Below are 12878 nucleotides of genomic sequence, written 5' to 3'. Positions count from 1 at the left end.
TCACTCTCTCTCTCTCTCCATCCTGTCTTCCCAGCGATGCTCTGGGACGGCTGAGCCGGATCATTTTGCAGCTGATCGCTGATTGTTTACGTCTTGGTTGCTCCTGCTGCTCTTCAACTCTTTTTTTAAATAAATAAACCCCGCCACACTTTGCCAGCTCTCCTTTATCTCCTCGGCATCTCGAACGCATCAGAGATCATCGTTTTGGGTTGGCCGGGCCCAAAACAGGTGACATCACAGGAAGTTGGATGTTCCGTCAAAGCCAAACGCTCTCGGCTGCGATCGGCGCCGTCGATGATTTCACAACGCAACCGTCACAACTCTGAGAGACGTCCGGACACTCCGCGGAGACCGAACTCTCCAGCACTTCACAGCAACTCTCAAGAAAAGAAAAGAAAAGAAAACCAACAACAAGTTCACACCTCCTTCTCCTCTTTTCACCACGCAGAGATGAACCAGGAGGCGCAGGAGACGCAGCTGCCCGGGCAAGGGCTGGAGGAGCAGGGAGAGGACAAAGAGGAAGGAGAGGAGCAGGAAGAAGGAGAGCAGGAAGGGGACAAACAGGAGGGAGGGCAGGATAAGGAAGAGGAGAAACCAGAAGGAGAGCAGGAAAAGGAAGAGGAGAAACAAGAAAGAGAGCAGGAAGAAGAGAAACAAGAAGGAGAGCAGGAAAAGGAAGAGGAGAAACAAGGAGAGGAGAAACAAGAAGGAGAGCAGGAAGAGGAGAAACAAAAAGGAGAGCAGGAAGAGGAAGAGGAGAAACAAGAAGGAGAGCAGGAAGAAGAGAAACAAGAAGGAGAGCAGGAAAAGGAAGAGGAGAAACTAGGAGAGGAGAAACAAGAAGGAGAGCAGGAAGAGGAGAAACAAAAAGGAGAGCAGGAAGAGGAAGAGGAGAAACAAGAAGGAGAGCAGGAAGAGGAGAAACAAGGAGAGGAGAAACAAGAAGGAGAGCAGGAAGAGGAAGAGGAGAATCAAAAAGGAGAGCAGGAAGAGGAGAAACAAGGAGAGCAGGAAGAGGAAGAGGAGAAACAAGAAGGAGAGCAGGAAGAGGAAGAGGAGAAACAAGAAGGAGAGCAGGAAAAGGAAGAGGAGAAACAAGAAGGAGAGCTGGAAAAGGAAGAGGAGAAACAAGAAGGAGAGCAGGAAAAGGAAGAGGAGAAACAGGAAGGAGAGCAGGAAGAGGAAGAGCAGGAAGAAGAAGAGGAGAAACGGGAGCAAGAGCAGGAAGAGGAAGATGAGGAAGAGGAGAAACAGGAGATGCTGAGGGAAGAGGAAGAGGAGAAGGTGCAGCTACCTGCGGGAGAGCAGGAAGAGAAGCTGCCCGATCAGGACGTGGAACAGGAGGAGGAGGAGCAACCTGAGGAAGAGGAGCAGACTGAGGAGCAGCAGCAGCAGAGTGTGAAGGTGCAGCGCCGGGAACAGATGGAGGAGTTGCAGCGCACAGAGACGGAGGAGGCGCACAGGTCTCGGGCCAAGCAGACGGAGGAGGCGCAGGACTTTGAGGAGCAGAACCACAACAACCAGGTCCTGATCCGACTCAGAGGGATGTGAGTAGAATTCGGATAGAAGGCGGATGATGTCATGTTTGTAATGATGATGTCATGTTTGAGATGTGTATATAATGATCAGAGTCAGAATGGGGTTTATTGCCAGACTAAGTTACACTTCCATGGAATTGGCCGTGATGATTGGTGCACACACACACACACACACACACACACACACACACACACACACACCGTATACAACTATGAGACTAACAGGAAATACAGAAAACAAATATCTAGCCTACGAAATCGCTGTTTAACGTAAGGAAAAAAGGGAGGCTGATGGTGATGATGATGATGATGATGATGAGTGGTGATCACGCTGTGAGAACCGATCTATGGTAGTTTTTGGGAATTTAGCCCGACCGCCACGGAGACGGCATCAGCGTGGTTGCACAGTTGCTGTGGTGATGATGTTGGCATGGAGCGAGGATGGAGGGATGACGGATGACAGAAAATGAGCGGAGGACTGTGGGCGTGCGACATCACTGAACATAAGAGAGAGAGACTGTGTGTGTGTGTGTGTGTGTGTGTGTGTGTGTGTGTGTGTGTGTGTGTGTGTGTGTGCGATTCTGTCTGTCTGTCAGCAGCCTACAACATCCCCACGTGTCTCAATCTTTTGAGGCTAAAGCAGAAGCAGATGTAAGACTGCTGCTCCTTTTTAATTATTTTTTTTTATTGTTCTCCACGGTTGTCACGGCAACGGCAGAGCGTTGCGATGCAGCAAAAACTCTCTGCAAAGAGATCGACAGATCAGGAGAGAGAGAGAGAGAGAGAGAGAGGGGATCAGTGTCTCTACAACCTCATTACATCATCAGCACACACATGCATGTCTTTTAAAGGCGTCTAATGACAACAGGACATTTAATTTCATGTAGCAACAGCTTCATATCTGATCATGAAAATAAAAGGAGTATTTCGGCAGTAGGGCTGTCTTTACTATTTGAATATAATTCAAATAGTTAAAGAAATCAATACTATCCGAATGCTGAAATTACTATTCGAATGTGACTTTTTTTATAAATATGTTGGCTAATGTCCCTCTTCTCGCTTTGGCCTATACCCGCACATGTCACTCATGTCACGTCTTTTGGACAATAACTTGGCGGGAGTGGGAAACACAAGGCATTGTGAGGTCTAAGATAACGTTACGTACCGAGTAACGTTAGTACAACATGACGGAGCTAACGTTACGTACCGAGTAACGTTAGTACAACATGACGGAGCTAATGTTACGTACCGAGTAACGTTGGTACAACATGACGGAGCTAACGTTACGTACCGAGTAACGTTAGTACAACATGACGGAGCTAACGTTACGTACCGAGTAATGTTAGTACAACATGGCGCAGCTAATGTTACGTACCGAGTAACGTTAGTACAACATGACGGAGCTAACGTTACGTACCGATTAACGTTAGTACAACATGACGGAGCTAACGTTACGTACCGAGTAACGTTAGTACAACATGACGGAGCTAACGTTACGTACCGAGTAACGTTAGTACAACATGACGGAGCTAACGTTACGTACCGAGTAACGTTAATACAACATGGCACCGCTAACGTTACGTACCGAGTAACGTTACTACATCATGACACAGCTAACGTTACGTACAGAGTAACGTTAACATAACGGAGCTAACGTTACGTACCGAGTAACGTTAGCACACTGGGGAGTGACAGGCTGCAGCTGGAAATCGTAACGAAATAGTTTTAACATGACTTTAAAATCGACTTCCACCGAACCAAAGTGCTTATGTTAACATTAGTTAGCTCGTTCTTGTTTTCTAACTGCGTCACGAGGTATAGTAACGTTAGCTTAACTAGGAACTTCATGGAGAAAGTTAATGTTAGCTGCCCTACAGCTGTCAGAGTTAGCTTCTACTTCATATATTACCTTCTTACGGCTGTATTCTCAGTAACGTGACAATCTGCAAGAAACAGGTTGCTTATAAATCACTAAAGTAGTAGTGACAGCAGCGTTTGTGTTTGCCGCTGTATGCTCATGGTGGGAACTAAATGTATGTGAACAAAGTTGCGTGCAGGTCCCCTCAAGGCCAGGTTGATGTTAGAAGTCCCTCTAGTGGACAGAATGTGTAACAACAACCACATGCTTATAGTATGTAGTGGCATTGACAATGCATAAGCCTGAGTAGTGTAGTAAATATTATTTAACAGGCTGTGATTGAACATTAAATATTTGAATATTAAAAAAAATATCAAATGGAATTTGATTGGTATTATAGAGGAAGATTGACAGCTGTATTCGGCAGTTTGGCAATCATAATGGTGCCTCTGCAAAATAGTCTCAGGAAGGAACTTGTTTTGGTGGAACATTTGCACCACGTACAATATTACATGAAGTTAACTGTTGACACAATACAGTAACGTGAGCTATTTAAATTAGCTGATACATGGTTAAACCTCATTAGCTCTTACCAGTGTATCTCCGTGTGTACTTCGTCCACAACAATCCAACCAATCGGTCCCAAAACGTCCGAGTTAGAGAGGAAATTACCTAAACATATTCTTTGTAAATCTTTACAATCATTCCCAGAAAGAACCAAGCAGGCCTGCCTTGTTGCGCCATCCAAAGTTTCTTCAAAACTTGACCTATCTGCTTGTATCTTGCTAGCTAAGTTTTTAAAAAGACGATTGTGATTGTTTTAAAGAAATGCCAATAAACCAGAGCACGTTTTTCTCCCATCCAGGAATGCTGTGTGTGTCTCTAGCCAGACCCTCCTCTGCAGCGCTGTGTAGGAAGGTCTGGCAATGCGAGACTACTTTGTTTGTAACACTGGGCTTTTTTTGGGCTCTGGCAGAGTTTTGGAAAATGTGAAGCCCTCGACCACATCGAGGGCCGTTGTCAGCTGAACCGTGACTCATCGGTCCGCAGGCTGACACTCTTCACATCACAAGCATCGGATGTTTCTCTTATTAAGATCCTGAACATCAGATGAATGAAAACTAACTGATCTTTTTTCAGCACAGTGCACGCTGTATCCTTTCATATATCTTTCTTGTAACTCAATCAAAAAACTTACATTTCTACGTTTACATCTTGTAAAGTCACAATGTGTCATTCCTCACATTATTGCTGTGTCATTCATCATGTCACGGTGGAACAAAAGTCACCAGCAGTGTTGATTTAATGAAGGCTTCTCGCATCAGCGGCTACAGTGAAATGAAATGTGCATGTTATCATTTCCATAAAATACACACACACACAAATTATGCCCCTAGGCGATTCTTGTCAGACCCAACTTACTATACATGCATCTAATTTTTAGTTGGCAACAGAGCGAAAGATTTACCAGCAGAAGTTGGTGTTTAATTTGCCAAATCCTGAAATAAACAAGTGGCAAGGGATTGTGTTATCTGTCAGCGGGGATTCAATGAGTTAGAAACAATGAAGGTGTAAAAATAGGAATGCAGAATTTAATACAGAAGCTGGTCTACTAAGCTGACATAAGTTAACTCTCAGGTTACTCGGCCTGTGGTTTAGTTAAGTCCAGTTCAGACCAAAGATTCGCGATGAGACGAGTTGGAACTTGCAACTTCTTGCAACGAGCCGGTCTGCAGCGTTCACGCCAACGGGACGAGACGGTGTGTCCTTTCCATAGCAACGGCTCTTTGCACTTCCGTTCTAACTTCCAACTTCCAGGCTTTTTGTAGTTGGATATGTCATTTGATTCGTGTAAATACGAATGTGGATAACATTAGTGATATTGAGAAGCTTGCTACGGTTAGTGTTAGTGACGAAACGGCGAAAACGCGTTGTTTCTCTGATTCATTGCTTGCCTCTTCAGTCTCTCTCTATCTCGCACGACCATATAACGTTAGCGTGCTTTCAGGCGGTCGTTGAGGCTCAGTCTAAAACTCAAAATAAAATGGATTATGGATCATTTTATTTCTATAGTTTATAGCTGACTTTACCAGCTGACTTCTCTATTGGCTGTAGAAACAGGAGACGTCTCTTACGTTGTAAAACCAGCCTCTGGAGACTCCACCAGCTGACTTCTCTATTGGCTGTAGAAACAGGAGACGTCTCTTACGTTGTAAAACCAGCCTCTGGAGACTCCACCAGCTGACTTCATTATTGGCTGTAGAAACATGTGACGTCTCTTACGTTCTAAAACCAGCCTCTAGAGACTCCACCAACTGAGTCGCAGTGACACCATCAGCTGGTGAAGAACACTGCAACTTTTCTCTGCGACGTTCTAAAACGATTTTGTCTCGTCAGGAATCTCTGGTCTGAACTGGGCTTTATTTGTTTTAGGGCCTTTTTACACCTATAGTTCGTTTGCTTTTTCCGTATCAGTTGATGGGTTTGTAAACTTGGAGTTGGCCCAAACGAACTGCACCACACCACCAAACCAACTCTACTGATGTTCAACCAATTTAAATGAGTCAGGTGTGAAAGCACCTTTAGAGGAGCTATGAAATTAGGTTTTACTAATTGTGTAAATCTTCTTTCCATTAAACATTAAAAATATAAAGAAAACACACAATAACGTGTAAAATTTAATCTACAAAACTGTGTTTTAATTATGGAAAATTACTTTATTTATTTTTTTAAGTTATTTTCCAAAAAATGTTTTGGCGCCCCAGCTGCCGGAATATTAAAACAATTTTTTTTTTTGCTACAGTGTGATGGATAACAATAAAGAGCCGTGGATGCAGATGAACAGACAAAATACGTCTATGCTGTTTGGAGGGAAAACAAATAAGAGTACAGATTTGTTGTAGTTTTTTGTCCTCTCTAGTTGCCGTGGTAACAGCAGAGCATTTCGATGCAACAAACTCAAGCTGTAGGGATAGAGAGAAACATATTTCTTTATTTTTAGTGTGTGTTTTACACATAATTTTGCTTCTGCTTTTTCCTGAATATCCTTTTTCTTATTTTATCTTTTTAATCCATATGCTTTGGTGAGAACGTGACGAAGCATTGATGGAACAACAGAGAGTTTGGAAAATAAAAGTGAGAGCGAAGAACATGTGCGCCTGAGAGTTCATCAGACTGTTATGTGAAGCGTAAAATAGAAGAGAAACACTTCAGTGACTACAAAAGATAACTGAATCAAAACCAGAACTAGTTTTTTTTTCATCATCCAGTCACCTGAAATTAGTAAAACCAACGAGACTGGATAACAAAGAAAGCCACAAACAGTCATACGTTTACGTGCACATCCCAAAAAAGACGATTTCCCACCTAAGCTGTTTACACGGCTAATGAAAATGAATATTCCAAAGTTTTCCAGCAGTGGCGGACATGTTGGAGTGTGTGAACACAGCCTCCCTTTATCTTTCCTTCTACCTCCTTTTTTTGTAAAGGTCGGCTCATCTCCAAAAACCTGTTGCTATCAAAGTCTTTGATAATGTTAAAAAGTAGCAGTGTTTCTCCTTCTTTTCTTTTGGCCGAGCATCTCTACCACAGTCCTGCAAACTGTTGACTGGTTGGTTAGTGTACAACAACCATGGCAACACGCAGAGCTGACCTTAAACCGTAAACAGGCAAGATGCCGTAAACTGTCACAAACTGCAGTAAAAAACCCTGATTGAAACGCAGATTCTGAATGCGCTGCGTACATGTCCAAAGAAGGCTTCTAAAACCTGAATAATACTGGCACATCACGTCTTAATTAGAAAATGCTGAATGCTTAAACGGAGAAGGCCTTAATCGGAATATCCAAACTGTGTGTATGTATCTATCTATCTATCTATCTATCTATCTATCTATCTATCTATCTATCTATCTATCTATATATATATATATCGGCTCGGACTGTGACGTCACAGTCCGAAATGAGCTGGCTAACCACAACCGTTGCAGTTGGAGTGATAGAGTGGTGCTAACGCTAGCATGCTACGTTGTTCTCAATAGCAAATCACTGCTACAACACACACTAGTTCACCATAATCTCCAAAAGAACTACTTCCATGTGCTCCCTGGTTTAGAAGAAGTTTGTGCGCCTTCATTTAGAAGTCTCCCAGCTGATCCTGCCTTGTAACTGACCAAAGTTGGAGAAACAGCCTTTCTTTTACTGTCTCTAGAGTTGGCTAGCTGACATGCTCTACATCTGAGCTACTGGGCATGTGCGAGTGCAATCAAAGATAGTACAGAAGAAGAAGAAAAGAGGTCTCACTCTGTAGCTAAAACAGAAACCAGGTGAAAAGAGGATCTGCAGCAGTGAGAGAGAGCTGTGCAGTACAACAAAAATATGGTGTTTTTAGAAAATTAAACCATGTAAACCTATTCTGGTACAACCTTAAAATACAGTTATGAACCTGAAAATGAGCATAATATGGGCGCTTTAAGCTGTTTACATGACCTGCATTAAATTCACAATACTGTCATATTCAGAATAATAGTGGACTATTTATGTGCATGTAAACGTACTCACTGTGGTCCTGTATCTAAACCAGTCAGTCCCAGTAGGGCTGTATTCAACCAAAGGGCAAATTCTACCGACTCTTCGACCAATGATCGGTCAATGGGGGAAAAAACATCTGCACGTTATCTAACTAAGTCGTCCACAGAGTGCTGTTTGGAGTTTGTTACTGGTAGCAGAGAGTTGAAGAATGTTCAACTTTGGGTAAAAACTAGGGTTGGGTACTGAAACCCGGTTCCACTATGTTCCTACGCAACCGGTAGGAATCGGAACGGATTAGAACGCTAATTTCGGTTCCTCATTTCGGTTCCACTTAATGTGTCGACTGAAATATTTTCCCTCTGTCGCTCCGAAATGGACGTAGATATATCCCCCTTTCTCTGTAGTCTACCGTTAGCTAGCTACCGTAAATGTAGGCTACTTTTAAAATGCCATATTTCCCCTCTGGGCTCACCAAAACGGACGTAAAAGCATATTAACAGTTCACTGCACGCGATCGCTTAGCATACCAACTCAACATTTATTTTGTTGTTAATAGTGTAACTGTTCTTTATTGTTAAATTATTGTAGTTGTGTGTTAGGTGACTTAGGTTTACTTATTATATATTTAAGTACTTTAAAACGTTAATATATTGTTAAAGGAACACGCCGACTTATTGGGAATTTAGCTTATTCACTGTAACCCCCAAAGTAAGACAAGTCCATACATACCCTTCTCATCTCCGTGCGTACTGTAACGCTGTCTGACGGCTCCAGCATTAGCTTAGCCTAGCACAGATCCTGCAGGTGACTGGTTCCAACTAGCCTACTGCTCCCAATTGTGACAAAAGTGACAAAATAACGCCAACATGTTCCTATTTACATGTTGTGATTTGTAGAGTCACAGCGTGTACAAAAAACAACGTAACATGAGACACAGCCGTCTTCTCTATGGTAAACAAACCGGGAACTATATTCTCAGACAGGCTTGCTGCGAAGATATCACTCCGCCCAAGTACTATATTCTTCCGCCAGAATATAGTTCCCGGTTTGTTTACAGTTAGAAGACGGCTGTGTCTCATGTTTCATTGTTATTTGTACACGCTGTGACTCTATAAATCACAACATGTAAATAGGAACATGTTGGCGTTATTTTGTTATTCGGTGACTTTTGAAACAATTTTCAATTAAAAAAAAAAGCCTCTATAAAAGAGCCTTTCTTTGATGTCATTTTTCAATTTTTCAAGAATCAGTTTAGGACTCTGAGTTTTTTTTTTTTTTAAGTACCGGTTTGGCATCAGAATCAAAAAAATCCAAACGATACCCAACCCTAGTAAAAAAACTGGGGCACGTTCAATCTCCAAACGGCGTGCGCCGTTTTGCTACCGTTTCTGGGTTGAACAACGTGTGAACGGTGTGAAGGGCGGGATGTTTTCTCTCGTTTGGTGGCTGTTTCAGAGATGTTACCCAATCAGCAGCAACGTTTATGTAAACTTCTGGCAATGATGAAGCGGTACGTTGGCGCACACAGCAGGTTAAATAAGCGCTTTGCTACGTTTTGTCGGGGCTTAACGTGCCGCTGCGCGCGCTCGTCACGGTCACTTTTTACCCAGCTGTCCAATCACAGTGGAGGAGGGGGCGTGATGGGACAAATACCACAAAAAAACAACCGTCACATCCAAACTGTTCTCACTCCCAACTCGTAAAATACTCACGCTTGGTCAGTTGTTCTTAGTGTTGGAAACCGTCGCAAAAATCACCCTTGAGTTTGAGTTTAGTTTATTTATAAAAGGGGACAGCGCAAATTAATAAAACACATGATTTCCCATGTGTTAAAAAAGCCAGAATTAGCCAAAAGGCTATTTTTCATCTGTAGTTCCCTGCCTTCGATGTTAAAAAAGGCTTTCACTGTGTGTGTGTGTGTGTGTGTGTGTGTGTGTGTGTGTGTGTGTGTGTGTGTATGCGCGTGCGCGCCACAGTTGATTTATTATCGGTCTGCTGCATTTTAACGGCTGCTCTGCTGTTTATTCAGGCCGGGGCGCCTGGTCTCTCGATGTAGGCGGTGTAGATGGAGTTAACCAGTAAAAATATGCAACTCGCACCCTGCCTGCGTTGGTGCAACAACACTTGTGCAGAGAAGTAATGCATCTAAGAATACTTTTCATGGCTCAGGACTGATCAAGCTCAAGGACGAAAGGGAAGAGAACGTGCGAGGCGAAAGTACAAAACATATCAGCTGAGGAGGAAAGTAGAGGAAAAAAAAAAAAAAAAAAAAAATCTCTCACTGAAGGCATCGGGCCTGGACAAGTCCTGACAGATTGATGAGTCATTCCCCAGAAAATATCTCTGTCCTCACCTGTCACTGTCGGAGCTGCGGCCGTGCTTTTGTTTTTGTGTGTGTTTATTATTTTAACACAGACACGTTGCAGATCGGCACTGCTCACACCCCCGTACCCCCGCTTTGTAATTCAGTGCCGTTCCGCCCATGCAGGCCAGCGTACAATTACCCCTCGACCGTGAAATATCAGGCTCCCGCTGTCGCATTTCAGAGCCGAGCCGTGTCACAGCTGTGATTGGCCTGTAGGGTCGGACTCCAGGGTCGTGATTGGCTCATTTCATCCCAAATGGGATCGCTCAGATCCTAGCTATTGACATATTTACACACCAGAGGGGCTTTTTCATTAGCTCAGTTCACGTAATGGGTTCACCAGCGAGCCATGGCCATGGTGGATGTGTTAACTCTGGTGGTTTGTTGACATTGGCTTTTGTTGACATTGGCTTTACTTCCTCATTGTTTTGGGCTCTGCTGTACGCAGACTGTTCTCATCAAGCTTTTCAGCCAGGAAACGGGTCTTCAAGCCCCTGCAGTACTGTTTTAACCCAAACAAAGAATGATTTTTCAAATCTTAACTCGTCGTTTTGGTGCCTAAACTTAACTGTCAGACAACCGTTAAGGGTAACACTTTACTTGAAGGTATCGACATAACTATGACATGACACTGTCATAACTATGACATGACACTGTCATGAACGTGTCATAAATGTTATAAACAAGTCATAAACGTTTATGACTTCTGTCATTAAGTGTCATTTGGTTTTTGTCATGACAAGTTGACATTGTTTGGGTTGTCTTGATTACGACAACTTGACATTAATCAAAGTGACATTACCAGAAGTGTCCTTATTAAGACAACTTGACATTAACCAGGATGACATTACCAGAGGATGTCTATGTCATGACAACTTGACATAACGTCATCCTGTTTAATGTCAAGTTGTCTTAATAAGGACACTCCAAATAAATTTAATGTAAAGTTGTCATGACAAAGACATCCTCTGGTAATGTCATCCTGGTTAATGTCAAGTTGTCTGGATAAAGACATCCCAAACAAATTGAATGTCAACTTGTCATGACCAAGACAACTTCTGGTAATGTCACTTTGATTAATGTCAAGTTGTCGTAATCAAGACAACCCAAACAATGTCAACTTGTCATGACAAAAACTGTATGACCTTTAGTGACAGAAGTCATAAACATTTATGACACATTCATGACAGTGTCATGTCATAGTTATAGTTATGACAGTGTCATGTAATGCTTATGTCGATACCTTCAAGTAAAGTGTTAACCAGTTAAGTTTAGTCACCAAAACGACCCCTAACCCTAATCTGCATGACAGTCACTTTTTTGTCGGCTAAACTTAACCGTTCAGACCCTGTAAAAGCCAATTAGCGCACAGGGCATAAATAGGAACCAATCTTTGGTTACTCGGGTTTCTTTCAGATTTTGACCACTACAGCCACAAATGCACCCACACATACACGTTACAGTCACTGTTTGTTTGCAGAAACTAGAAAGATGTAATGGAAATAAATGGAACTACTGGTTTTAACTGCAAATACGACTTGGACTTTAATTGATCAAAGAAGGTAAAAAGTTACTTATTCAACATCATCAGCATCTCAGGGGCTTAAAGCTCGGCTTTAGCTTACAGACCGCTAAACCTAACGCTACTTTTTGTCGGCTCAACTCAACTGTCGGCTGCTGAATCAACCGTCACTTCACGGTGCTCTGTGCCCGGCTCACAATCACTTTTTCTTGGCTAAATTTAACGTGATCCGCTGGCGGTTGCCCTAAGATATCATACGAATTGTTGTGCACAAGTTTTCGTACGATATAATACATGAGAATATGCGTTGCTGTACGTGCAAAAATAACAACTGCAAACAACCTTTGCCTTTAATATTCTTCAAAGTATTAAAGTGCTTCACTGTGCCACAAACTGGGATACATGATAATTTAATTTTAATTAAATTGACATGAATCCCGGTCTCCTGGGTAAAAGTCCTGTGGTGTTTGACCCATCCACCTCCTTCACTCTGTTGTTATTACACACAGGTCTGAATTACACACACATGCTCAGTACCTGTACTAATAGAGAGATGTCAGAGTGAGGGAGCTGCCCATGGAAAGGCGCTCTGAGCAGTTGGGGGTTCAGTGCCTTGCTCAAGGGCACCTTGGCAGTGCCAGTTACCAGTCCACCACCATACTTTGGTCCGATGGGGACTTGAACCAGCGACCCTCCGGTTCCCAACCCAACTCCTTACAGACTGAGCTTCTGCCACCCATAACGAAGGTGACGAGAGGAAATGAAACAGAAATGACCTTTGAGCATTGTTACGACTCCTCAAACGGAACATTAGGGTTAATAGAAGCGGACACTTTTGCGCCGCGAGGGGGAACATTAAAGTCTTCTCCGGCTGACTTAATGGCATGACTCTTCCACAATTTTAATTGGATCGAATGGATGATGATAGAAGGTGATAGAAAGAGTCGTTTCATGCTATTGGAGATGCTCAGATGGCCATCGTTCCGTATATCGATTGCGTTTGGGGGGAAAAAAAGGTTATTTTGGGCCAGTGTGTGTGCATCACCACCCGACTGTGGCCGCCTGAA

At 42.9% G+C, this 12878-nt stretch overlaps 1 protein-coding gene across 1 annotated transcript in view; it reads left to right on the top strand.

Annotated features, from left to right (window-relative positions):
• The first annotated feature begins 1211 nt into the window (after positions 1-1211).
• The window catches only part of pde1a (phosphodiesterase 1A, calmodulin-dependent), a 42296-nt gene continuing 30629 nt past the window's right edge, over positions 1212-12878 (top strand). The window contains exon 1 of the mRNA XM_028591701.1: positions 1212-1547. Coding sequence (XP_028447502.1) covers positions 1258-1547 — 290 coding nt within the window. The 5' untranslated portion in view covers positions 1212-1257. The remainder of the gene's footprint in view (positions 1548-12878) is intronic.

The sequence above is a fragment of the Perca flavescens genome, chromosome 11 (assembly GCF_004354835.1).
Source record: "Perca flavescens isolate YP-PL-M2 chromosome 11, PFLA_1.0, whole genome shotgun sequence".
NCBI classification, from domain to species: Eukaryota; Metazoa; Chordata; class Actinopteri; order Perciformes; family Percidae; genus Perca; species Perca flavescens.
Note: the sequence above shows the minus strand (reverse complement) of the source record. Positions and strands in the feature narration are given on the sequence as shown.